The sequence below is a fragment of the Zophobas morio genome, unplaced genomic scaffold (genome assembly GCF_036711695.1).
Source record: "Zophobas morio isolate AGI-343-1 ecotype UQ-CSIRO unplaced genomic scaffold, CSIRO_AGI_Zmor_V1 ptg000002l, whole genome shotgun sequence".
NCBI lineage: Eukaryota > Metazoa > Arthropoda > Insecta > Coleoptera > Tenebrionidae > Zophobas > Zophobas morio.
In genome coordinates, this window is record NW_026972107.1 from 1003761 (window position 1) to 1028285 (window position 24525).

The 24525-nt window shown below is 33.9% G+C and overlaps 1 protein-coding gene across 14 annotated transcripts in view; it reads left to right on the forward strand.

Moving 5' to 3' along the window:
* The first annotated feature begins 47 nt into the window (after positions 1 to 47).
* Positions 48 to 24525, forward strand: part of Atp8a (ATPase 8A) — a 46975-nt gene continuing 22497 nt past the window's right edge. For 7 of the 14 annotated variants that reach the window (XR_010279648.1, XM_064048216.1, XM_064048169.1 and 4 more), the window contains exons 1-9: positions 48 to 139; positions 1532 to 1643; positions 7739 to 7895; positions 15037 to 15220; positions 15270 to 15430; positions 21431 to 21906; positions 21959 to 23055; positions 23105 to 23911; positions 23958 to 24076. Coding sequence is in view for 13 of the 14 variants with exons in the window: in XM_064048216.1 (XP_063904286.1) it covers positions 1562 to 1643; positions 7739 to 7895; positions 15037 to 15220; positions 15270 to 15430; positions 21431 to 21906; positions 21959 to 23055; positions 23105 to 23911; positions 23958 to 24076 (3083 nt within the window). In the remaining variant the exon portion in view is untranslated. Of the gene's footprint in view, positions 140 to 202; positions 226 to 689; positions 764 to 824; positions 1096 to 1142; positions 1284 to 1531; positions 1644 to 7255; positions 7656 to 7738; positions 7896 to 15036; positions 15221 to 15269; positions 15431 to 21430; positions 21907 to 21958; positions 23056 to 23104; positions 23912 to 23957; positions 24077 to 24525 lie in introns of those variants that run through there. The other 7 variants (XM_064048191.1, XM_064048180.1, XM_064048200.1 and 4 more) reach the window with 7 other exon arrangements.

Genomic DNA, 24525 nt, shown 5'->3' on the forward strand with positions numbered 1-24525 from the left:
ACATCAACACGAGTGTGTACGTCGGGGAGATAGGAGATATGGATAGAGGCACCCAAACCCCTTTTTGTATGTAGAACAGTTATGTTAAAATTCTTCCGGCTTCGGCATGGTTACGTTAAGTTGCCTGGTGGAATCTTAGGTGAGTTGTCGTTTGAAGTTTTTTCGCTCTATTTTGGTTTTATGGCACGATTATCATTTCCAGCACTTGCAAGCGAGACATTTATGGTGTGTGACACGTATTAAGCGCGTGTGGAATTACAATTCGAAAGATTCGCTTTTTTGGAAAAATTTGCTGGGATTTTGGTGGTGGGCGCATGCGCGTTGAAAGTGTGCCCTTGGGACAGTTTCAAATGCGCAAAAATTATTAATAATATGACATCACTTTTCTATTTCAACGGAATTCAATTACGAGAAGGCAGGACCGTCTGCCGATTTTTAGTAACGCTGAATGGACGCGGCGGAATGTAGAAATGTTAATAGGGAGACAGGGGAATCGTGATGAGCCCATCCTGTACAATTCAGTCAATTAAAATCGCATGCATTGTGCATTGTGTGGCTATTTCCGGTTCCGGAGTTCGTCCTTCGTGACCAGCGCGATTTTGTAATTGGTCGAAATCGAATTCGCCGCCACGCAGCGACTCGGGCGCCAATTTTTAATTCACGCACATGTTTAAACAACCCAAAGATAAAATTAATCTCGACAGATAAATGTTTATTTTTATCGTTCTGGTGTAGAGTAGTTCCGTGAAGTACCATCAGAAAGGTGTGTAATCAATTAGGTTTTGCGTGTGGGTGAAGTAATGGAGCGGCTCCACCTAAGTAATGAAATTAGCACGACATGAAACAAAAATCGTTCTAAAAGGATGACATTTCTTGGGGAGCGGCACCTTGATATCTGCTATGGGGTGCGGTCGGACGTTGTCTTTCCTTAACATGTCCTGTTTTGTAGTTGTCTATTACTGTTATTACGAGCTAAGCATCCGCGAATTCCTCGTGACTCAGCGACTAAAATTTAATGCCTTTATCTCGTTATTGTAATCAGAATGGAATCGAGAGAATTAGAGACGCGACATTGTAGTGCGTCATTGCCAACAGGTACGTGTTTTAAATTGAGTACGAAAATTGACGCGGTGCACTTTTTTTTATTGTTACTATCGATCATCACCTTTTCTTGCGAAATGTCATAAAGGATACGGATCGTTAAAATCACCACTGAAAGGTCGAATTCGTAGGGGCTGGCTGGAGTCCTCACCCAGTTAGTCCTTGGTCGGTGGACGTTGCAGGTGGGCTAGCGCGCACTTGTAGTGATATTTAAAACCCCATCACTAATTCATCCAACTCCATAACGACGCGTTTACTTAATAATTTTTTCAATTGCGTCAACAACCCCGTAATAGCCACGATTATTAATATTTCATGTGCTATCGATCACTCGTAAAATTATTCATAATTTAATCACGCTCCGACCGTTTTTTCCTTCTCGGTGCGCTCAGTTTTTGTGATTTTTCTTCTAAATTATGTGCTTGTTCAGGGTGGCCTCTGAGGGGAGTTCACGAGACGGATGCCAGGTCAGAATATAGAGCTCGGACGTCTATCTTCTAGTCCTTCCAGAGATGCTACAGACAATAATTTCAACCCCCCAGGTACCTAAATCCTATCTTTCTTCTCCTCTCCTCGAGGACGATCTCTTGTAAAAACCGACAAGAAATCGTCGCTCAATCTCAACCTACTTACCCTTTGGTGTGGCTTTTGACTAATCGATTTTCGCACATAAACAATCAGTTTTCTCGAAATGTAAACGCACGTGGGTGGAGGTAAGTTTGCCTATCGAGAACCGGTGATCGTTAAAATTTCGGGTAAATAATTGTTTTGTGGGTGTTGCTAGTCGTTAATTTTTATGGACTGTAAAGCCAATTGTACATAAGCTAATTGGAGTGCGGAATTTATGGCGCGGGTTATAATGTACGCGTTTTAGGCGCAAAATTAGACGAATTTTAATTTTAAATGTCGGGCGAGATCAAAGCGCTGCTTGACGAAAAACATGCGAATGCTAATCTTTGAAGTAGCAGAGCTTATCAACAAATGTTCAACGGAATAATTTTATTACTACAGATTCATATATTCGGTGAACTTTTTTCCTATATGTAAATGAAAATGAAAGAAAGTTTTTTTTAGAGATTATCATGTGACGCAAATAAGTATTTTTTATGACTAAAGGATTATTCTGCGTCAGATCAATAAGTTCTGATAAAATTTTTTACAATACTTATTCCTCATGTGATAAAATCGTTACTCAACTTATCGTTAAACTTTGCTTTTATCGTATAGTCATACCCCAACTAATAAGAAGGTTGCATCGTTAAGCGAAATGTAATTCATAAAACTTTCAAATGAGAAAATAAAGATTATAGACGTCATTAAACATTTTTTTAAGTACAGTATAACCTCGATAATCCGAATTAATTGGGCAAAGGTGTGTTCGGAATAGCGATTTGTTCGGATCAGCGAATTTCCCGAAAAGCTGAAACTTAATTGAATAACAACTTCGAAATTTCGAAAAGATACATTCGAAAAAATATTACTTCGTGACCATAAGTTTTTCAAAAATAAAATTTCCCATTATGTATTCGTATTACTTTCCTTATGCAAATTTCGACCCATTCTCGACGATTTTCGAAATTTAACTAAATAATTCCATGTAGATTTTGGGTCGCAGAAGTCACTTCTGGCGTCAATGGAAATATCGCAATTTTTAAAAATTAAAAAAAAATTGATTTTCAACCCGAATTTTCCGAAAATATTGCTCCGTTACCATAAACATGCTATATTTTTGGAATCAGCACGTCGGGATATATCTCTGAATTTTTTCAGAATTTTTAGACAACTTTTTCAAAAATGAAATTTTACACAATGGTAGTACTTGCCAAATAACCTACCCTCTAAGAAAATAAGAGGCGGGTGGGCCAGGCTAGTATTGCCAAAATAAGACTCATTTTGACAAATGACCTACTCTTCTAAGAAAAGTTATTAGCCCCACCCACCCACCCCTTGTTTTCTTAGAAGAGTAGGTCATCTGCCAAAATCAATCTTATCTTGGCAAGCATGAGGCTGATTTTTGCAAATGACATATTCTTTAGGAAAATAAGGGTGGGTGGGCGGGGCTAGTACTTGTCAAGATGAGACTGATTTTGGCAGATGACTTATTCTTCTAAGAAAATAAACCATGGGTGGGTGGGGTCAGCACTTGCTAAAAATAAAAAAAATTAAAAACCAAAAAATGACAAATTGAAAAATCGGAAAATTGTACAACTGTATAATCGGAAAATCAAAAACTGAAATATCGAAAAATTGAAAAAAAAACAAATCCAGTTTTAATTTTTTTTTACTTTTTAGATTTTTCAACTTTTGAATATTTTGTTTGACAATTTTGAAGTTTTGAATTCCAATCTTTTGATTTTTCAAGTTTTAACTTCACAATTTTTGAATCTTCGATTTTTAATTTTTCAAGTTCTCAAGTTAAAATTTTTCCTTTTCACGATTTGCCATTATTCGATTTTTTAACTAAAAGAACAAATTTATTCGAACCGAAATCTTGAAAAATTGAAAATTAGGAACAAAATTTTCAGATGTTTTAAAGTTTCGGTAAACATGGCAAATCGCTGATCAAAATTGCTTTTTACTCCCTTCCAAAAACTCGGTGACAAAAAATCAAAAATCGAAAATTAAAAAAATATCCCGATATTTTTACAAATCAAATAATTGAGAATTCGGAAAATGCCAAAATTGTAAAATTAAAAAATCGAAAGTTTTTTCAGTTGTCTAGAGAAATCAAAAATCGAAAGACAAATCAAAAAATTGTAAATTTAAAAAGCGAGAAATTGAAGAATTCGAAAGTTGAAAAATCGAAAAACTGAAGAATCTAGTAGTACGCACTACGATAAAACTGATTTTGGCAAATGATCCACTTTCTTAATAAAACAAAGGGCGGGTGGGTATTTCTATTTCATAATACATATTTCTTTTTTTTTTGATTTTTCACTTTTTCGATTCTTTAGATTTTTCAAGTTTTCATTTTGTAATTTTTCGTTTTTATTTTCGATTTTTCAATTTTACAATTTCTCGACTTCCAAAATTTTCAATTTTTCGGTTTGCATCAGTTTTTTAATTTTTCCCTTTTCCAATTTTTTGTTTCCGATTTTTATTTTTCATTTTCCCGATTTTCAATTTTCACTTTTTCGATTTTATATCATCACAATTTTTCGTTTTTTCATTTCTTTTATTTTTTGTTGTTTCTTTCGATTTTACAATTTTTCGGTTATTCAATTTTTCAAATTTTCAGGTTTTTTTCAATTTTTCTTCAAATTTTCAAGTTTGATTTTCACTTTTTACAATTTTACAATTTATCGACTTCCAAATTTTCCAGTTTTTCAATATTACAATTTCTCATTTTTCACATTTTCGATTTTTAATTTTTCCCTTTTTCAATTTTTCAACTCCCCGATTTTGATTTTGCATTTTCCTGATTTTTTATTTTTCATTTTCTCGATTTTATATCGCAATTTTTTGTTTTTTCATTTCCTCAATTTTTGTTGTTTCTTTCGATTTTCCAATTTTTCGTTTATTCAAATTTTCAAATTTCAGGCCAATCGATTCCAATTCGTCGATTTTCTAATTTTTGAATTTTTCAGTTTGCAGTTTTTGGGTTCCACCCCTTTTTTACTTTTTGGATTTTCAATTTTTCGTTAAACTTTAGATTTTTCAAATTTTCAACAGTTTTATACTTCGATTTCTCAGTGTTTTTTCAACTTTTAGATGTTTTAATTTTTCTTTTTTAAAATTTTTCATTTTTTTCTATTTCTCGATGTTTCGATTTTTGGATTTCTCGGTTTTTCGATTTTCCAATTTTTCAATGTTTCGATTTTTCAATTTTTTTAAATTCTGGAGTTTCGACTTGTCGATTTTTCAGTTTTTCGATTTTTAAATTTTAGATTTTTCGATAGAAAGACCAAAAATTCCAGACTTCTTTGATTGAAAATTTGAAATCGAACAATGGAAAAAAAGAAAAATCGAGAAATTGAAACAAAAAAAATTGAAAATTAGAATATCGAAAAATCGGAAATCGAAGTGCTGGAAAATTGAAAAACGAAATAACGAAAAGTAAAAAATTGAAAAGTCGAAAAACCGAAGAATTGAAAAATTTAAAATGGAAAAGTAAAAAAACAAATATCGAAAAGCTACAATGAATATCGAAAACTAGAGAAATCAAAAAGTCGAAAAGCAAAAAACTGAAAACTCGAAAAACTGAAGAATTGAAAATGGTAGTACTTGCCAAATAACCTACCCTCAAAGAAAATAAGAGGCGGGTGGGCCAGGCTAGTATTTGGAAAAGGTATTAGCCCCACCCACCCACCCCTTGTTTTCTTAGAAGAGTAGGTCATCTGCCAAAATCAATCTTATTTTGGTAAGCATGAGGCTGATTTTTGCAAATGACATATTCTTTATGAAAATAAGGGTGGGTGGGCGGGGCTAGTACTTGTCAAGATGAGACTGATTTTGGCAGATGACTTATTCTTCTAAGAAAATAAACCATGGGTGGGTGGGGTCAGCACTTGCTAAAAATAAAAAAAATTAAAAACCAAAAAATGACAAATTGAAAAATCGGATAAATAAGAAATCGGAAAATTGTACAACTGTATAATCGGAAAATCAAAAACTGAAATATCGAAAAATTGAAAAAAAAACAAATCTTATATATCGAATTCGAAATTCCAGTTTTAATTTTTTTTTACTTTTTAGATTTTTCAACTTTTGAATATTTTGTTTGACAATTTTGCAGTTTTTAATTCCAATCTTTTGATTTTTCAAGTTTTAACTTCACAATTTTTGAATCTTTGATTTTTAATTTTTCAAGTTCTCAAGTTAAAATTTTTCCTTTTCACGATTTGTCATTATTCGATTTTTTAACTAAAAGAACAAATTTATTCGAGCCGAAATCTTGAAAAATTGAAAATTAGGAACAAAATTTTCAGATGTTTTAAAGTTTCGGTAAACATGGCAAATCGCTGATCAAAATTGCTTTTTACTCCCTTCCAAAAACTCGGTGACAAAAAATCAAAAATCGAAAATTAAAAAAATTGACATCATTTTCCCGATATTTTTACAAATCAAATAATTGAGAATTCGGAAAATGCCAAAATTGTAAAATTAAAAAATCGAAAGTTTTTTCAGTTGTCCAGAGAAATCAAAAATCGAAAGACAAATCAAAAAATTGTAAATTTAAAAAGCGAGAAATTGAAGAATTCGAAAGTTGAAAAATCGAAAAACTGAAGAATCTAGTAGTACGTACTACGATAAGACTGATTTTGGCAAATGATTTACTTTCTTAAGAAAACAAAGGGCGGGTGGGTGGAGCTAGTATTTGGCAAAATAAGGCTCATTTTGGCCAATGACCTACTCTTCTAAGAAAATGAGATTGATTTTTGCAAATGACATATCCTCTAAGAAAACAAGGGTGGGTGGGCGGGGCTAGTATTTGTTAAAATACGACTGATTTTGGCAAATAACCCACTCTTCAAAGAAAATAAAGGGTGGGTGGGAGGGGCTTGTATGTTTATTTATTTGACAAGTACTAGCAAATTTCGACCCATTTTCGACGATTTTCGAAATTTAACCAAATACTTTTTCTTGTAGATTTCGAGGGCAGAAGTGACTTGCGGCCTCATTTCTTCGATAACTTTAACTTTTTTTCCAGAACTAGATAATTAATTCAGTGCATTGAAATATCACAATTTTTGAAAATTTCAAAAAATTACCTATAGAAAGAAGATCTTGCGTCATTTTTGCAAGTAGGTGCATGTTTTCGAGTTCAGTTCGGATTGCGGAGTTTTTGTTCAGATTAAAGAGATATCGACTTCAACTAGCCTCTGTTCGGATTACTGGATTTTCGGATAATCGTGTGTTCGGATTATAGAGGTTATACTGTACATATGCAGGTCATTGTGATTTGTTTGTAAACATGTACCATTTGGCTTAGTCACCACTTTAATTAATATAGCGTTCTAATTTTGTCCTTATTTTTGTTTGCGCTAATCTTGATCAATATTCATTTTATTCTAATTTTATTAATAATCAGTTGTAACATTTGGGAAAAGTAAAAGCCTCAGGATGGAGCCAGAAGTACTCTTTCTACACTTTCATGGCCGTCGTGATAAATCCGCCTCTCGACTGCCATGAAACCCCCCAAAAAAGGGAAACCCGTCGTCGTATCGCCTCAACCACTTCACACTTCCTTCCGGAAGCTTATTTCTCGCGTACCTCCGTCGATTGCCGGCTCGCGCTAAATGCCCCATTGTGCCAGTAATTAACTCCCCGACCTTGAGTGTCCCTAATTGCCTGATTAAACGCGACGGGCCATTCATCAGTCGCCCGTTCTCCGCCGAAATTCGAAAATTTCCTCGGTCTTCCGTTGCCAAGAAACGACTTTCCAAGCACGCGCTCAACGCGGAATCGATACTCCCACGGTGTTGGATGCTATTCATCGCCAAAAACAATAAATATGACGATACTCTTGCGGAAATCTCGGAAAATGTGAAGTGGTGAGGCCATGCCGCTTTACACCGAACTGTACAACTCGATACGCGCCAGAATCCTTCATCGTAAGTGTTTATGTGGGGGTGGGTGTTGGTGTGGTGTCGTGTCGGCTTGCGGTGTTTGATTTCTTGTTTTTCTTTCATTCGAGACGAGGAAGATGGAACAGCGTCGTCTTCGAACCTGGACAGAGAGACGGAACCAGGGGATGCCCACGCCCCGAGCGAAGACCGCGTGATCTTCATCAACAGAGCACAACCGCCGGTACCCAAGTTCGTCAACAACAGAATATCGACTGCTAAGTATAGGTGAGTGCGAGGGGGCGGCTCACCTGCAGGTGATAACGACTCGGCGATGCCATTCACGAAAGCGGGACCATCGATTTGGTGTTTGTTTTATACTAGGGTGTGGTGTGCGGATCACACAAGCACAGAATAATTACATATCGCGTTGACAAGGGGGAAAATGTCTAGTGTACTTTATAACGGTTGACTAGAGCTAACACATTGTTATGTTATTTTGGGAAAATCAAACTCTTCGTTGCAAGTCGGACTAACTGTATTTTATTATTTCCAAATTTTGTTGTTTTATACCTTTTCAGACAATTAACAAATAATTAGAACGGGAAAGGTGACAGAAATATTTAGAATGTTTAACCTTACATTTAATTTGGAAAGACCCATAACACCTCCCACCTAAAGAATTTTGATATATTTGTCAAAATTTAAATTTTTAACTTTTTTGCAAAATCGTTGGATAATATAGATTTAGATCTTGATCTTGTGAGGATTGGATATAACGGGGCTGACGGACCTGGCACGTCTGCTGGATTTGGTTTAATAAACGTTTCTTCACCTTCTTCATCATCTTCTACATCTTCTTTGGCTATTTCTTTGAAGCTACCCAGTTAAGTCGGCGTATTAGAACGACGCTTATACACACTGCGACTAAATTTGCAAAACAAAATTCTTCTATACGACATCTTGCAGCAACATTTCCGAATGATGTAATATGATATGGGAATTAATGCAAGGAGAAGGAGAACTTCAATAACAACATTATACCATTTCGAATGTGTCACAATGAACGGATTTTCCATATTCCTTTGTAGAGCCTCTTCGAATTTTTGTAGTTGGTGCTTGGCGTGACGCAATTCATCAAAATTTGAACATTAGATTTTACGGTCTTCGTCTGACAGTCTGATGGAATGTGGTCCCATTGTTGTACCTTCAACAGTATTTCACAGACGGGGTGCTGATTAACCATATAAGTTATCGCATCTTGGCAAATAAAATCATCGTCATAAATCGTCTTGCAGGCGGAAAGATCCTTTAGGCGACCGTATTGCATCTTGGTTGTACTTATTAAGAGGTAGGGATAGTCTGTGTCGATGTATGAGAACGTGGATGAGGAGTTCTTATCAAGAGAGGGCAATGGAATTAGGTGATACAAATGAAAGGTTTCTTCGGAAACTAAGGGTATTTGTATAATGTAGATTAGAATATTTCTATCAAAAACAACTGAGAGTCTGCATATTGAGAAATACTTATGAATATGCTCCAGATTATCAGGTGGTATTGGGAAATTCAGATGCAAAAGAGAACTGGCTTTCATAAGCTCATCGCGTAAATTAGTAGGTGAAATAACTGATGGATGTAGAATATTATTCCGAGAAAATAATATTGAAGAAATTATAACGTCATATTCTTCATTTAATTCATTTGTTAATTGTATTAATAAATTGAAATGATCCATAATTAATTGCGAATAAGTTAATGCATTAATGTCCTTTGTAGCATTTTCTGAAAATTCATTAAATTTATTTATATTATCATTTAATCGTTGTTCGTTTATTTTCAAAGATTGAGCTGACCTATTGTAGTTAGTAATGGCATCTGAAATACCGCGAATCTGTTGTTTCATTAGCATTTTGGTATCATGATTATTTAAAATGATGTTTAAGTAAATCAAAATGATATTTTGCGAATTTATTTGGTTTAATCTCGATTTTAACAGTGTGATTTTTATTTACTTCTACTATTTTAAATGGACCTTTATAGTTTGGTTGAAGCTTCCGATTCAGATTCCTTTTTTTCTCTTTATTTAAGACATAAACCAAGTCGTTGACTTGAAATTCTTTTGGATGTACGTTTCTATCGTAATAGATTTTCGATTTTTCTGTAGATTTGAGAATGTTTTCGCGAGATATTTCAAAGGATCTATTTAATTTCAACTTGAGATTTTTAGAGTAATCTTCATAAGAATATCTGAATTCAGGTTTACTAGTTAATGAATTTGGTATAGCTGCTTTGTGTCCAAAAACTAATTCGTATGGTGTAAATGAGTACTAGCGTGAATGCGGGTGTTATATGTAAAAATACCCAAGGGAATATATTCATTCCAGTTAGTTTGATTTTGATTTATGTAATGCTTCAAATATTCCTTTAATGTTGAATGAGATCTTTCTAGACTACCATTTGATTTTGGATTATAATAACTAGTTAAAATGTGTTTTATCTTGAATAATTTATTTACTTCCTTTACTATATTTGACACAAAATCGGGAGAATTATCTGAAAGAAGACTTTCAGGTAAACCAAAAATGGTTATAAACTTTAATAAAGATTCAACTATAGTTTTAGCTTCGTGGTTTGGTGTACAAATGGCAAATGAATATTTTGTTAGATCATCTTAATAATAAAACGATCGCCATTTTCGGTAATTGGTAACGGACCAACTACATCAATAGTTATTTTTTCAAATGGTTTCGAAGATGTTGTAGTAATCACCATAGGGGCCTTTGAAGGGTGACGAGATGTTTTATTGATTTGACATGATGGACATGATTTAATATATTGTTTGATATCTCTTTTCATTCCCTGCCATTTATAGTTTTCTTTTATACGCTTGTATGTTCTAGAGTAGCCTGAATGACCTGAGATAGATGAATTATGGTTTTCTTCCAGAATTCTACAAATTTCATCCTTCGTTTTAGGACATAATCTTTCTTTTTCAATTAAAGTGATTTTGATATTTGAGTCCGAAAACAGGAAGTGCAACATTTCGTTGATCATACTTAGTTTGAAATTTGGATTATAGTTTAAAGGATTAATAAGAAACATTTGTTTGATTTCTAATTGAGTTAAATTTTCCTTTAATTTCAGCAATGCATAAAACAGATTTTTATATGTAACTTTATCAGAATAGTTTAAGTGAGTGATAAGAAGGAATGTTTGTTGTTTCTGAGAATTTCTTAGGTGGATGCAATTATTTAAATCTAGATCTGATCCTGAAATCGCGTCAATATCATATAATGAGTTTATGTTTTGGAAGAAAAAGTTGTTTTCATCTAAATCTTTGGAAAAAAGCAAAACATTTGGAGATTTTTTAAATATGTTTTCTTTGATAATGTCGAATTCAATTAAGTCATTGTTTCTATAATGGAATTCAATAAAGTTGTTGTATGTCTTTTCAGATTTATTGTTTAAAAGAACGGGGTTTCTTGATAATGCATCTGCGTTAGAATTAATTTTTCCCGGTTTATATTGCATTTTATAATCGTATTCTTCTAATTTTAGTCTCCATCTCACTAAACGAGAACTAGGGTCTTTGCAATTGAATAACCATGTTAATGGACGATGATCAGTTACAATTGCAAATTTGTTTCCATAAAGGTAATGTCTGAAGTATCGTACAGCCCAAACTATCGCTAACAACTCTTTCTCTGTAGTAGAGTAATTGATTTCAGACTTATTAAGTGTTCTAGATGCATAAGCAATAGGGAGATCTTTACCTATTGGACCTTGAGAAAGTACGCAACCTACAGCGTACTGAGAAGTGTCGCATGTTAAAATGAAATTTTGTTTAAAATCTGGATATTGTAGGATTGGTTGACTTGTTAAAATTTCTTTAAACTTACTGAAGGCAATTTGTTGATCGTGTCCACATATGAATGGGACTTCTTTCTTTAACAAAGAAGTTAGAGGTTTAGCTATTTTAGACAAACCTTTGATAAAATTTTTATAATAACCAATTAATCCCAAAAACTGTTTGATTTGTTTAGCGTTTTTTGGAACAGGACACTCAATTACGGCTTTGATTTTCTCTGGATTTGAAGAAACGCCTTTATCACTAATAACATGACCTAAATAAGTAACTTCTTTCCTCATAAATTCACACTTATCAGGTTGTAAAAGTAGATTATTTAATCTTAGACGACTGAATATCGATCTTAATTTTTCGTTATGATCATTGATAGAATTTGCATAAACAACAATATCATCTATATAAGCAAAACACTGAAAGCCCGTTAAACCCATTAATACCGTATTAATCATACGTTGAAAAGTACTAGGAGCTGTTTTTAAACCAAAGGGCATAAGTGTGTACTCATAGTGACCATTTGGAGTTGAAAATGCTGTCTTTGGAATATCTTGTTCTGACATTTTAATTTGAATAAAACCAGAGGCTAGGTCAAGAACAGAAAAGTATTTAGAGTGACCTAAACCATCCAAAATTTCATTAATACTAGGCAAGGGATAAGCATCACCCACCGTAACAGCGTTTAGCATTCTGTAGTCGGTTACTACCCTAAATTTTCTTTCGCCAGAGGCATCTATTTTCTTTGGAACAATCCAAAGTGGGCTATTGTAAGGCGAAACAGAATGACGAATGATGCCTTGTTTGAGCCACGTTTTTATTTGTTTGTTAACTGTATCATTAAATGAGACTGGATATCCATACATTTTAGAACGAATTGGTGTGTCATTGCTGGTATGGATCTCATGTTCGACTACATCGGTGTTAGTTAATGTGTCTCCATCTAGATAAAATATATCATTGAATTCGTTACAAATTTTTAGTACTGATTCCTTTTCTTCTTTATTTAAATGATCTAATCTTAAATTTTTCTTCAAATTATTAACCCTTTCGGATAAATTTATAGAATTTTCATTTACTAGAAATATATTAGATTTGTTTTCATCGAATTCTTCCAACTCTACATTAATATGATAGTATATAATACTGCTTCAGTTCTTGCTTTTAAAATATAAGATTCGTTCTTATTAGGATTGCAATTTAAAAAAATTGAGATATTAAATGGAAGAGAATCAATTTTGAGACTACAATTTTTGTAATCGATTTGGGCATTTTGAGGTTGCAGGAAATCATTTCCGATTAGTCCATCGAAAGGAATGTTACAATCTTGTTTAACGATGTGAATTTTAATCGGAACTTTATGGCCATAGATCTCACCATCAAATGTCATACTGGCGGCAGTATGAACAGGGGAAGTACCAAGACCCGACAAAATTATTTTTTCTGATGGATCGCAAAAGGTATTAGTGCCTATAATTTTTGAATGTTTTATTAAGGAGACATTCGCACCAGTATCTAATAAGAATTTATATTCTCTGTCTTTGTATTTTAACTTAATGTAAGCATTATTATTGGTAAACAACACAGAGCTGGCACCAAATGTTTGAGTATTTAAAACTTGAATATTCTTACAATTTATGGAAGACTGACATGAACTAAAAGGTTTTAAATCGCTGATTTGGGTATTTACAGAAACGGCGTTTTTCTGAGACGGTTTCAAGTTTAAATGTACGGAATTTGTTGAACACGGTTGAATTTCGGGTGAAACTTCGGGTAATAATTTATTGACATCGTTTGAATTTTTCTTTAAATTATTGTTCCGTTTCCAACATTTTTTTGCAATACAAAATTACAAAATTTTGTTTGATATGTCGCATTGAAATGTACTCTTTGATTAGATTTGTTGATTTTATTCCGACAGTTTTTTATATTATGACCTGATTTCTTACAAAAATTACAAAAACTATAAGTTTTGTTAGCATGTGAAATCGTAAATTTTGAAAGAGAAAGAGCACGTTCCTCTTCTAGAGCTTCCGAAAGCGCGTCTTCAATATTTTCAGGTTTTCGACTTCTTAGATATTTGGATATATCATTAATCGTGTAAAAAACAAAGCGCTGTAAAACTAGTTCTTTAATTGTACTTAACTTTCCAGCAAGTTCTTGATTATATTATTTGAATCATTATTAATTGACAAAATATTTAAAATTCTAGAATTGATACGATCTAATCGTTCATAAAATGACATCACGGGTTCATTGTTATTTTGTTTAATGGTATTTAATTCTTGCATTAACTGAGTGTAATGTTTTTTATCGGAATAATATTGAACTAATAAGTTCCTTAAATCTGCCCATGAAGAAATTTCTTTACCGTGCAACTGAGATCTAACACTACCCGTTAATCTGGTTATTATAAATCCCAATATAAGTGACTGTTGGGATTCATTACCGAATTTGAAAGCTAACTCACAGTTATTTAAGAATTCATTTAGCTCAAGGCGGTTACCACTAAATGGTTTCGGAATTAGTGAGCATATGAAATTTAGTTGAATGGGAGTATTTGAGGCATTAGTATTTTCATTTTCTGTCATTTTGATTGTGATTAATACAGCAAACAATAATTAGAAAATAAGGATTGGAATGAATACCAAGACAGTTCTAATAAGTAATAACCAAGTACAAAGTAAAGTCGGAAAAAAAGAAATCGTTCTGCTTACAGTTTGACAGTCCTTGATGATCTTGAACACGGGATGATTTTTCTTTAGTTCTGTGGACGAACTTTCCCAATGGACCAGTTCACGAATCCAATCTGGTATAAATTTTGATTCTTTTCTGATAATGGAAGTTTCTTGAAACCTTCCCAGATAAATCAATCTTCAACAGCTTTTTGGATTATTACGTTTGTGATATCCCACATCTGACCCCAGTTTTTGTTATGTTATTTTGGGAAAATCAAACTCTTCGTTGCAAGTCGGACTAACTGTATTTTATTATTTCCAAATTTTGTTGTATTATACCTTTTCAGACAATTAACAAGTAATTAGAAAGGGAAAGGTGACAGAAATATTTTGAATGTTTAACCTTACACTTAAGTTGGAAAGACCCATAACAACATGACGGTTTAAATATTTATTTTGTTAGTGTAAATAAAATAGAATGGAATTTTATTCACGATAAAACGTACTTTCTGACGTTTTGTAGGCTTGATTAAAATTAACCCAATAAATATTACGTCATCGGGTTTTTGAAGGATATAAACAAATCAATTCCAGTGGTCAGAATTTCCTGACCCGTTCGATCGAAGTCAATTCTGAAAACAAACATCTCGTGGGTGTGCTCGCCTCCAATTCCGGCGAAGTCGTGGAGCTAAATGTTTTATCGGTTGCGTGATTACCTCCAGATGTGATTTATTTACGTAACCGATAATACGAGCACAATAACTACATTATTCGTTCCACCCGAAATAAATCTCGGCCTTTTAAAATAATAACGACCCGACGATCGCCCATTTGCATGTAAATAAACACTTTCCTTAACCGCCGTCACTCATCTTAACCCACTTTTTTTCAGTGTTATACGTTTCATACCGTTGTTCCTGTTCGAACAGTTCCGAAGATGGGCGAATATATTTTTTCTTATGATTGCCCTCTTGCAACAAATTCCGGACGTGTCGCCGACTGGACGTTACACCACACTAGTGCCTCTTATTTTTATTCTTTCAGTGTCAGCTATCAAAGAGATCATAGAAGATATCGTAAGATCGCGCATTTGTTAAAAAATTTTAATCACTCTAGACGTTGTAGAAACGCCACAGGGCCGACGACGAAACCAACCACCGCAAAATCGAGGTTCTGCGAGGCGAAAATTGGATTTCCATAAGGTGGATGGACGTGATCGTGGGGGATATAGTCAAAGTCCTCAATAACACGTTTTTTCCAGCCGATTTGGTACTGTTGTCTTCTAGGTAGTTAAATACGGCGGGTAGTCGTATGGTACAATGGCATGCAAATGTTTTGAGCCTATGGGCGGATCATTTTTGCCGGTAGGAGGCGGTCCAAATCGTCCAAGGGCAGAATTTGTAGGTAGGCTCAAACTACAACGAAATTTACGTGTTGACCAAATTCTTACCCTAAATTAGTTTTAATTTTATAAATACTTACTCTGAATTAGTTTTAATTTTATAAATACCCTATCTAAAATGTTCAGAATATGATGAGTCTATACTTTTTGATTTACCATTCCATTAATATTTTTTGGATTTGTTTATACATACAGGGTGACTATTGAAGAAATCAAGAATTGCAAAACTGAATACATAGAAATCTTGTCAATTAGTTAGAAAAAAAAAACCTGGCCTGCTCTAATAACATCGAGAATATGCTCAAAATCACACTAATATTAGGTCTAATTGTGCCGACCATACTTATAAAATTCACATTAAAGTAAGTCACGGACATTTTTTGAAGTGTACTACATTTCAAAAAGCAAAAAAAATGTTCAGTTTATAAACTTCATAATTTTGGTTTAAAGTTTATCAATCATATTTGACGCTTTATTTTATCCGTTCCATTTGTTATCCTTTACTGCGGTCTCTTCTTCGACCGATAGGATAATTTATTACTTCCGACATCTTTTCGGTGACAAATTTAATCTTTGCATACTTCAGCGTAGTTAGTGAACTCGTTGTGACCACTGAAATATACAAAGAGTAAATTTTGAAATGGAACGAAAATCGAAGAATACTTTCAAAGCCACGATCAAAATGTATTTGCTTATCTTCGCCAAAAAATGCATGACGTCATCGTAAAATTTGATATGATGAGTCTATACCTGTGATTTATCATTGCAGTAATATTTTTTAGATTTACTTATACAGCCTGTCTCAAAAAAAGGTCACTTCGATTTTCGATTTTTCGTTTTTTCGACCAACAGTTTCATCGAATTAGATTTTTCAGTTTCCATTTTTCTATCAACTTTTCGATTTTATTACTTTCCAATTTTCTGATTTTTCAAGTTTGCGGTATTTTGAATTTTCGAGTTTTCAGTTTTTTCGATTTTTTAATTTTTCGTTTTTTTGATTTTTCGATGTTTCGATTTTTTGATTTGCCATTGTTTCAATTTTCGATTTTTGGTCTTTCCATTTTTAGATTTTCGGATTTTTCTGTTCGTCAGCTTTTAGACTTGGCAATTTTTTTGCATTTTTCGATTATATTTTACTTTCCGATTTTTTTGATTTTTGAATTCTCGATTTTTCAATTTTCCGGTTTTTTAATTCTTCTATTCTCGATTTTTCGATTTTCCATTAATCATTAAATTTTCCATTTTTCGGTTGTTTTATTTTTCGACCTTCGATTTTTCAACTTTCGATTATTCGATTTTCCATTTTCTGATTTTACGATTTTTCGATTTTCGTTTTTCCGCTTTTGTGGTTTTTAGATTTTTCTGTTTGTTCCAGTTTTTATGGTTCTGCAATTTGTTTTATTTTTCCATTTTTCGATTATTTTACTTTCCGATAGTTTGATTTTTGAATTTTCGGTTTTTCCATTTTTCGATTTGGGATTTTTCAATTTTTCGGTTTTTTAATTTTTCATATTTCGATTTTCGATTTTTCAGATTTGTGGATTTGTGTCCGTTTTTTCGATTTTTAGAATATTGATTAATCGAATTTTCGTTTTTGAGCATTTCGATTTTTCGATTATCATTTTTACGATTTTTCAAAATCTCGATATTCGAGTTTTCGATTTTCCATTTTTCAAATTTTCAATTTTTAATTTAGCTTTTTTCGATTGTTGCTTTTTAGAATTTTCCCTTCTTCAGCTTTTAGATTTCAATTTTGTTACTTTCCGATTTTCCATTTTCGATTTTATTTTTTTTCGATCGTCGTTTTTTCGATTTTCATTTTTCCGATTTTTTGATTTTTCAATTTTTAGGCCTTGCAATTTTTTTTACTTTTCGCTTTTTCGAGTATTTGTTTCATCGAATTTTCGATTTTTCGAGTTTTCGATTTTCGATTTTTCGGTTTTTCCATTTTCCGATTTTCCATTTTTAGATATTTTTCGATTTTTTTTGATTTTTCGATTTTTCTGTTCGTCAGTTTTGAGACTTTGCAATTTTTACTTTTCCACTTTTCTATTATTTTAGTTTTGGATTGATATGTTTTTTTTTTCATTTTTCGATTTCCGATTTTTTAATTTTTCGATTTTTCGGTTTTTTAATTTGTCGATTCTCGATATTCCGATTTTCGATTTTCCAATCTTCGATTTTTCAATTTCCAGTTTTCGATTTTCCACTTTTTGATTTTACGATTTTTCGATTATTTTACTTTCCAATTTTTTGATTTTTGAATTGTCGACTTTTAGAGTTTTCAATATTATGAATTTTCGAATTTTCGGTTTCCCTATTTTTCGATTTTTGATTTTTCCATTTTTCGGTTTTTTGATTTTTCAATTCTCGGTTTTTCAATCTTGCAAAGTTTCGATTTTTCAGATTTGTGAATTTACAGTTTTTCGATCGACCTACGTATTAGATTCATTGAATTTTCGATTTTCGGCTTTTCCATTTTTAGATTTTTGATTTTCCAGTTTTGTATTTTCAGATTTTCTGTTTTTCGCGTATCTGATTTACCAAATTTTCGATTTTTCGATATTTGATTTTCGAATTTTCGATTGTTCAGTTTTCCATTTTTCAGCTTTTAGACTTCAATTTTTTTACTTTTCGATTTTCCAAATTTTCGAGTTTCAATTATCAGATTTTTGATTTTTCGATTTTCTTTTTAAATCTTTGAATTTTTCGGTTTTGATTTTTCGAATTTTTGATTTTCAATTTTTCCATTCTTCGGTTTTTAGACTTCAATTTTCTTTCTTTTAAATTTTTCGATATTCTATTTTCCGCTTTTCAGAATTTTCGATTTTCAGTTTTCAGACTTTCGATCATTAGAATTTTGGATTTTTCAGTTTTATGATTTTTCGATTTTTAGAAAATTTGAGTAGTCGAATTTTCGATTTTTCAATTCATTGATTTTTCCATGTTCAAATTTTCAATTTTTAATTTTGCTTTTTTCGATTGTTGCTTTTTAGAATTTTCCCTTCTTCAGCTTTTAGATTTCAATTTTGTTACTTTCCAATTTTCCATTTTCGATTTTATTTTTTTTCCATCGTCGTTTTTTCGATTTTCATTTTTCCGATTTTTTGATTTTTCAATTTTTAGGCCTTGCAATTTTTTTTACTTTTCGCTTTTTCGAGTATTTGTTTCATCGAATTTTCGATTTTTCGAGTTTTCGATTTTCGATTTTTCGGTTTTTCCATTTTCCGATTTTCCATTTTTAGATATTTTTCGATTTTTTTTGATTTTTCGATTTTTCTGTTCGTCAGTTTTGAGACTTTGGAATTTTTACTTTTCCACTTTTCTATTATTTTAGTTTTGGATTATTCGATTTTTTAATTTTTCGATTTTTCGGTTTTTTAATTTGTCGATTCTCGATATTCCGATTTTCGATTTTTCGATTTTCCAATCTTCGATTTTTCAATTTCCAGTTTTCGATTTTCCACTTTTTGATTTTTCTGTTCGTCAGTTTTTAGGCTTTGCAATTTGTTTACTTTTCGATTTTTCGATTATTTTACTTTCCAATTTTTTTGTTTTTGAATTGTCGACTTTTAGAGTTTTCAATATTATGAATTTTCGAATTTTCGGTTTCCCTATTTTTCGATTTTTGATTTTTCCATTTTTCGGTTTTTTGATTTTTCAATTCTCGGTTTTTAAATCTTGCAAAGTTTCGATTTTTCAGATTTGTGAATTTACAGTTTTTCGATCGACCTACGTATTAGATTCATTGAATTTTCGATTTTCGGCTTTTCCATTTTTAGATTTTTGATTTTCCAGTTTTGTATTTTCAGATTTTCTGTTTTTCGCATATCTGATTTATCAAATTTTCGATTGTTCAGTTTTCCATTTTTCAGCTTTTAGACTTCAATTTTTTACTTTTCGATTTTCCAAATTTTCCAGTTTCAATTATCAGATTTTTGATTTTTCGATTTTCTTTTTAAATCTTTGAATTTTTCGGTTTTGATTTTTCGAATTTTTGATTTTTAATTTTTCCATTCTTCGGTTTTTAGACTTCAATTTTCTTTCTTTTAAATTTTTCGATATTCTATTTTCCGCTTTTCAGAATTTTCGATTTTCAGTTATCAGACTTTCGATCATTAGAATTTTGGATTTTTCAGTTTTATGATTTTTCGATTTTTAGAAAATTTGAGTAGTCGAATTTTCGATTTTTCAATTCATCGATTTTTCCATGTTCAATTTTTCAATTTAAATTTTGCGATTTTCAATTTGTCCATTGTCGATTTTTATTTTTTTCGGTTTTTCAATTTTTCTATTCTCAACTGTTAGACTTCAATTTTGTTACTTCCCGATTTTTTGGTTTTCGATTTTCCAATTTTCAGAATTTCCAAGTTTCTTTATTCAGATTTTCGATTTTCCACTTTTTCGATTTTAGATTTTTCGAATTTTTGTTTTTCCAATTTTTTGCTTTTTCGATTTTTCTGTTCGTTTCAGTTTTTAGGCTTTGCAATTTTTTCTACTTCATATACCGGGTGTCTCTTTTATTTGATACAACCCCTGTAACTTTTTTATTTTTAAAGATAAATCTGTAGTTCTTTGAGCAAATTTGTATCATTTTAAAAGATCTATGTGATGGCAACAATTTTTCAATTGTTTTTCAAGCAACTAGATTTCGAAATAAACGGAAAATTTTGGAGATATTTTAATAAATAACTTTTTTATTATTGATTTTACAATATTGGTTGCTTTTAATTTTTTGCAGTAAAAAAATCAATCTTTCCATTTATGAAAAAATATACCTAGTGTTCCATTAAAAAAAAATAAGTTGACGTCATTTCCGGTTCTACCGCAAGTGATAATAAAAATGTGTGCTCACTATCATATAAATCTTTGAAAATGATACAAATTTGGTTAAAGAACTACAGGTTTATCTTCAAGAATAAAAAAGTTACAGGGGTTGTATCAAATAAAAGGGACACCCTGTATATTGATTATTTTAATTTCCGATTTTTTTTATTTTTGTTTTTGATTTTTTTAATTTTCAATATTACTTTTCGATTTTTTGCTTTTCCCGTTTTTCAATTTTCGATTTTTCGATTTTTGGGGTTTGTGAATTTCCACTTTTCGATCGACCTAGGTATTTGATTCATTGAATTTTCGATTTTTTAATTAGCCATTTTATTTTTTTGATTTTTACGATTCGTATTTTTCGATTTTCTGTTTTTTGCATTTGTGAATTTCATTTTTTCAGATTTTTGATTTTGCGCATATTAATCAAATTTTCGAAAAAGTTACCATGCTTACAAAAACTTCAAAACATCTACAATATTTCAAAGCATTCAATTTTGCTATTCTTGATTTCTTCAATAAAATAAACTGACTCAGTCATTAACTTTTTTGAGACACCCTGTATAACCAAATCTAAAAAATATTAATGCAGTGATAAATCACAAGTATAAAAACTCATCATATTTTATACATTTAAGATAGGATTTATTCTGCAAAATTTTGAGGTGACGTCATAAATTTTTTAGAGGGGACACTCGACAATATCGTTTTTTATTTATTTATTTATTATGAACATTTAAGAGTATTTTATTGGAAAAAGTGATGAAATTTTTTATACGGAGCAATTGGTCGAAAGATGTAGAAAGCAAAATAATTCCTGTCCGGACCATCGTTACTCACGAACGAAAGTGACCATTATTTTATGGGAACAACTACCTGCTAAATCTTCTCCGACAAATTTGAGAGAACTGGTGTGAGCCATAAATACTTCTTACCAAATGTAAATTTCGTTGTAGTTTGAGCCTACCTACAAATTCTGCCTTTGAAGGATTTGGACCGCCTTCTTCATAGGCTCAAAACATTTGCGTGCGATTGTACTAAACCCATTTCGTTGTAGCGAACCCCAAGGGATGAGTTTCATCGAAACGGCAAACCTGGACGGAGAAACGAACTTAAAAATTCGTCAAGCTCTTCCGAATACCGCGAAGTTGACGACGATAAGCGACTTGAAGGACCTGTCGGGGACGATAGAGTGCGAACCGCCGAATCGACATCTATACGAGTTCAACGGAGTCCTCAAGGAAACTAATAAGTTGCCGCAGCCCCTAGGCCCCGACCAGATCCTCCTAAGAGGGGCTATGTTGCGCAACACTTCGTGGGTTTTCGGTATCGTCATCTACACAGGTCACGAGACTAAACTGATGCGGAACTCCACCACAGCCCCTTTGAAACGATCAAGCGTCGACAAACTCACAAACATCCAAATTCTGCTCCTCTTCGGGATTCTGTTCATCATGTGTCTAATCAGTGCCATCTTTAATTTAATCTGGAGCAACAACAACAAAGGCGCCAATAGCTATATAGGGTTGAGTGGTGAGCCGCCACAATACTCCCACCTACGACACTATTATCATTTTCGTTCCAGAAACTGCGAGCGAAAACTTCGCCTACAACCTCCTCACGTTCTTGATCCTCTTCAACAACCTCATCCCGATATCGTTGCAAGTCACCCTCGAAGTCGTTCGCTTCATCCAAGCCATCTTCATCAACATGGACATCAAGATGTACCACGTCGAGACCGACACCCCCGCCATGGCTCGAACCTCCAACCTCAACGAAGAACTCGGTCAGGTTAAATACATCTTCTCGGACAAAACCGGGACTCTCACTTGTAACGTGATGGAGTTCAAGCGCTGCGCTATCGCCCACGACGTCTACGACGCCGTCGCCGACGACTACAACGACGCTCTCATCGTGCAACATTTACGCCACAATCATAAAAACGCACCATTGATTAAAGAACTCCTCGTGTTGTTGTCGGTTTGTCATACCGTCATCCCCGAGAAGATGCCCGACGGGAGTATAGTTTATCACGCCGCCTCCCCCGACGAGCGCGCCCTAGTCTACGGAGCCTCTCGCTTCGGCTACGTTTTCAAAAGTCGCACCCCCAGCTTCGTCGAAATCGACGCTTTGGGTGAAACCGAGCGCTACGAAATCCTGTCAGTCTTGGAGTTCTCGTCAGCCAGGAAACGCATGTCGGTGATCGTGAGGGACCCCTCTGGTAAAATCAAGCTGTTTTGTAAAGGGGCGGACACTGTGATTTACGAACGACTGGATAACTCAGGCCGCGAACACAGTGAGGTCTTATTACAACACCTGGAGAACTTCGCCACGGAGGGTTTAAGAACGCTGTGTTGCGCAGTCGCCGAGCTAAAAAAAGCGGAATACGAAGATTGGAAGAATTTGTATCACAAGGCGACGATTTCGCTCCAACACCGAGAAGAAAAAGTCGAGGAGGCGGCGAATTTAATCGAGCGGAAGTTGAAGTTGATTGGTGCCACAGCGATTGAAGATAAGTTGCAGGAAGGTGTACCTGAAACGATAGCGACGTTGTTGAATGCGAACATCAACATTTGGGTTTTAACGGGGGATAAGCAAGAAACTGCGATTAATATCGGGTATTCGTGCAGGCTCTTGTCACACGGGATGCAGCACATCATCCTCAACGAAGACGGCCTCGACGTGAGTATCCAAAATTCATCCTACCGACTGCGCCATTAATGCGTTCCAGAACACCCGCGAGTCCATTCTTCGCCACAACTCCGAACTCGGCGACAACTTAAACAAACAAAACGAAATCGCGCTGGTTATAGACGGCAAGACGCTGAAGTACGCCCTCAGCTGCGAGCTACGTACCGATTTCCTCCAGCTGTGTATTTCCTGTAAAGTCGTGATTTGTTGTCGGGTTTCGCCCATGCAGAAAGCCGAAGTCGTCGAGTACGTCACCAAGCACACCAAAACCGTGACGCTGGCGATCGGCGACGGCGCCAACGACGTGGCTATGATCCAAAAAGCGCACGTGGGGGTGGGTATTTCGGGGGCGGAAGGGCTGCAGGCGGCGTGCGCCTCCGACTACAGCATAGCCCAGTTCAGGTTCCTGCTGCGGCTGCTTTTAGTGCACGGCGCGTGGAACTACTCACGTATGTGCAAACTCATCCTTTACAGCTTCTACAAGAACATCTGTCTCTACGTCATCGAGCTCTGGTTCGCTATTTATTCGGGCTGGTCTGGGCAGATTTTGTTCGAGCGGTGGTCGATCGGGTTGTATAATGTTATTTTTACGGCTTTGCCGCCCTTAGCGATGGGGTTGTTCGATAAGGCGTGCAGCGACGAAGTCATGGTCAAACACCCGCAGTTGTACAAACCGTCGCAGAGTGGCCAACTTTTCAACGTCAAGGTGTTTTGGTTGTGGGTGGTGAACGGGATGATACATTCGGCCATTTTGTTTTGGCTGCCGCTGCTGATTTGTCAGTACGATATTTTGTGGATGTCGGGCCGGGATGGGGGATATTTGGTGCCGGGGAGTTTCGTGTACACGGTAAGTTGGGGGTGGTGATGGAACGAAAGTAACTGGGTTGTTGCAGTATGTGGTGATCACTGTGTGCTTGAAGGCGGGGCTGGTCACTAATTCGTGGACGTGGTTGACGCACTGCGCCATCTGGGGGTCCATAGTCTTGTGGTTTTTGTTCATCATTGTGTACAGGTAGACTTGGTTTAAAATGAAAATTGAGTATTCAACACTTCACTAAACATAAATGACGTAAGAATGGAAGAGGGTTCGTATAATAGCAAATTCCCTTAGATAAATGACTAGGGGCTTAAATGTCAACACATTCAAAATTATTCGAAAGCTATCGGTGTTTTATTTTTGATACTCGATGTGATTGTTGAGTTATAAAAATTGGTCTAAAGTTATTTAGACAGCACTTTCCTCGCTCTTGAAGTCCGGTATAACATATTCAGTTTTGTCTGATAATTGTAAGATTCGATTTAGAGATTTTTTCTCGATTTTATATCACAATTTTTGGTTTCTTTATTTCCTTTATTTTTTTGTTTCTTCCGATTTACAATTTTTTATTTATTCAATTTTTCAAATTTTCAGGCTTTGATTTTTCAATTCCATGATTTTCCACGTTTAAAATTTTTCAGTTT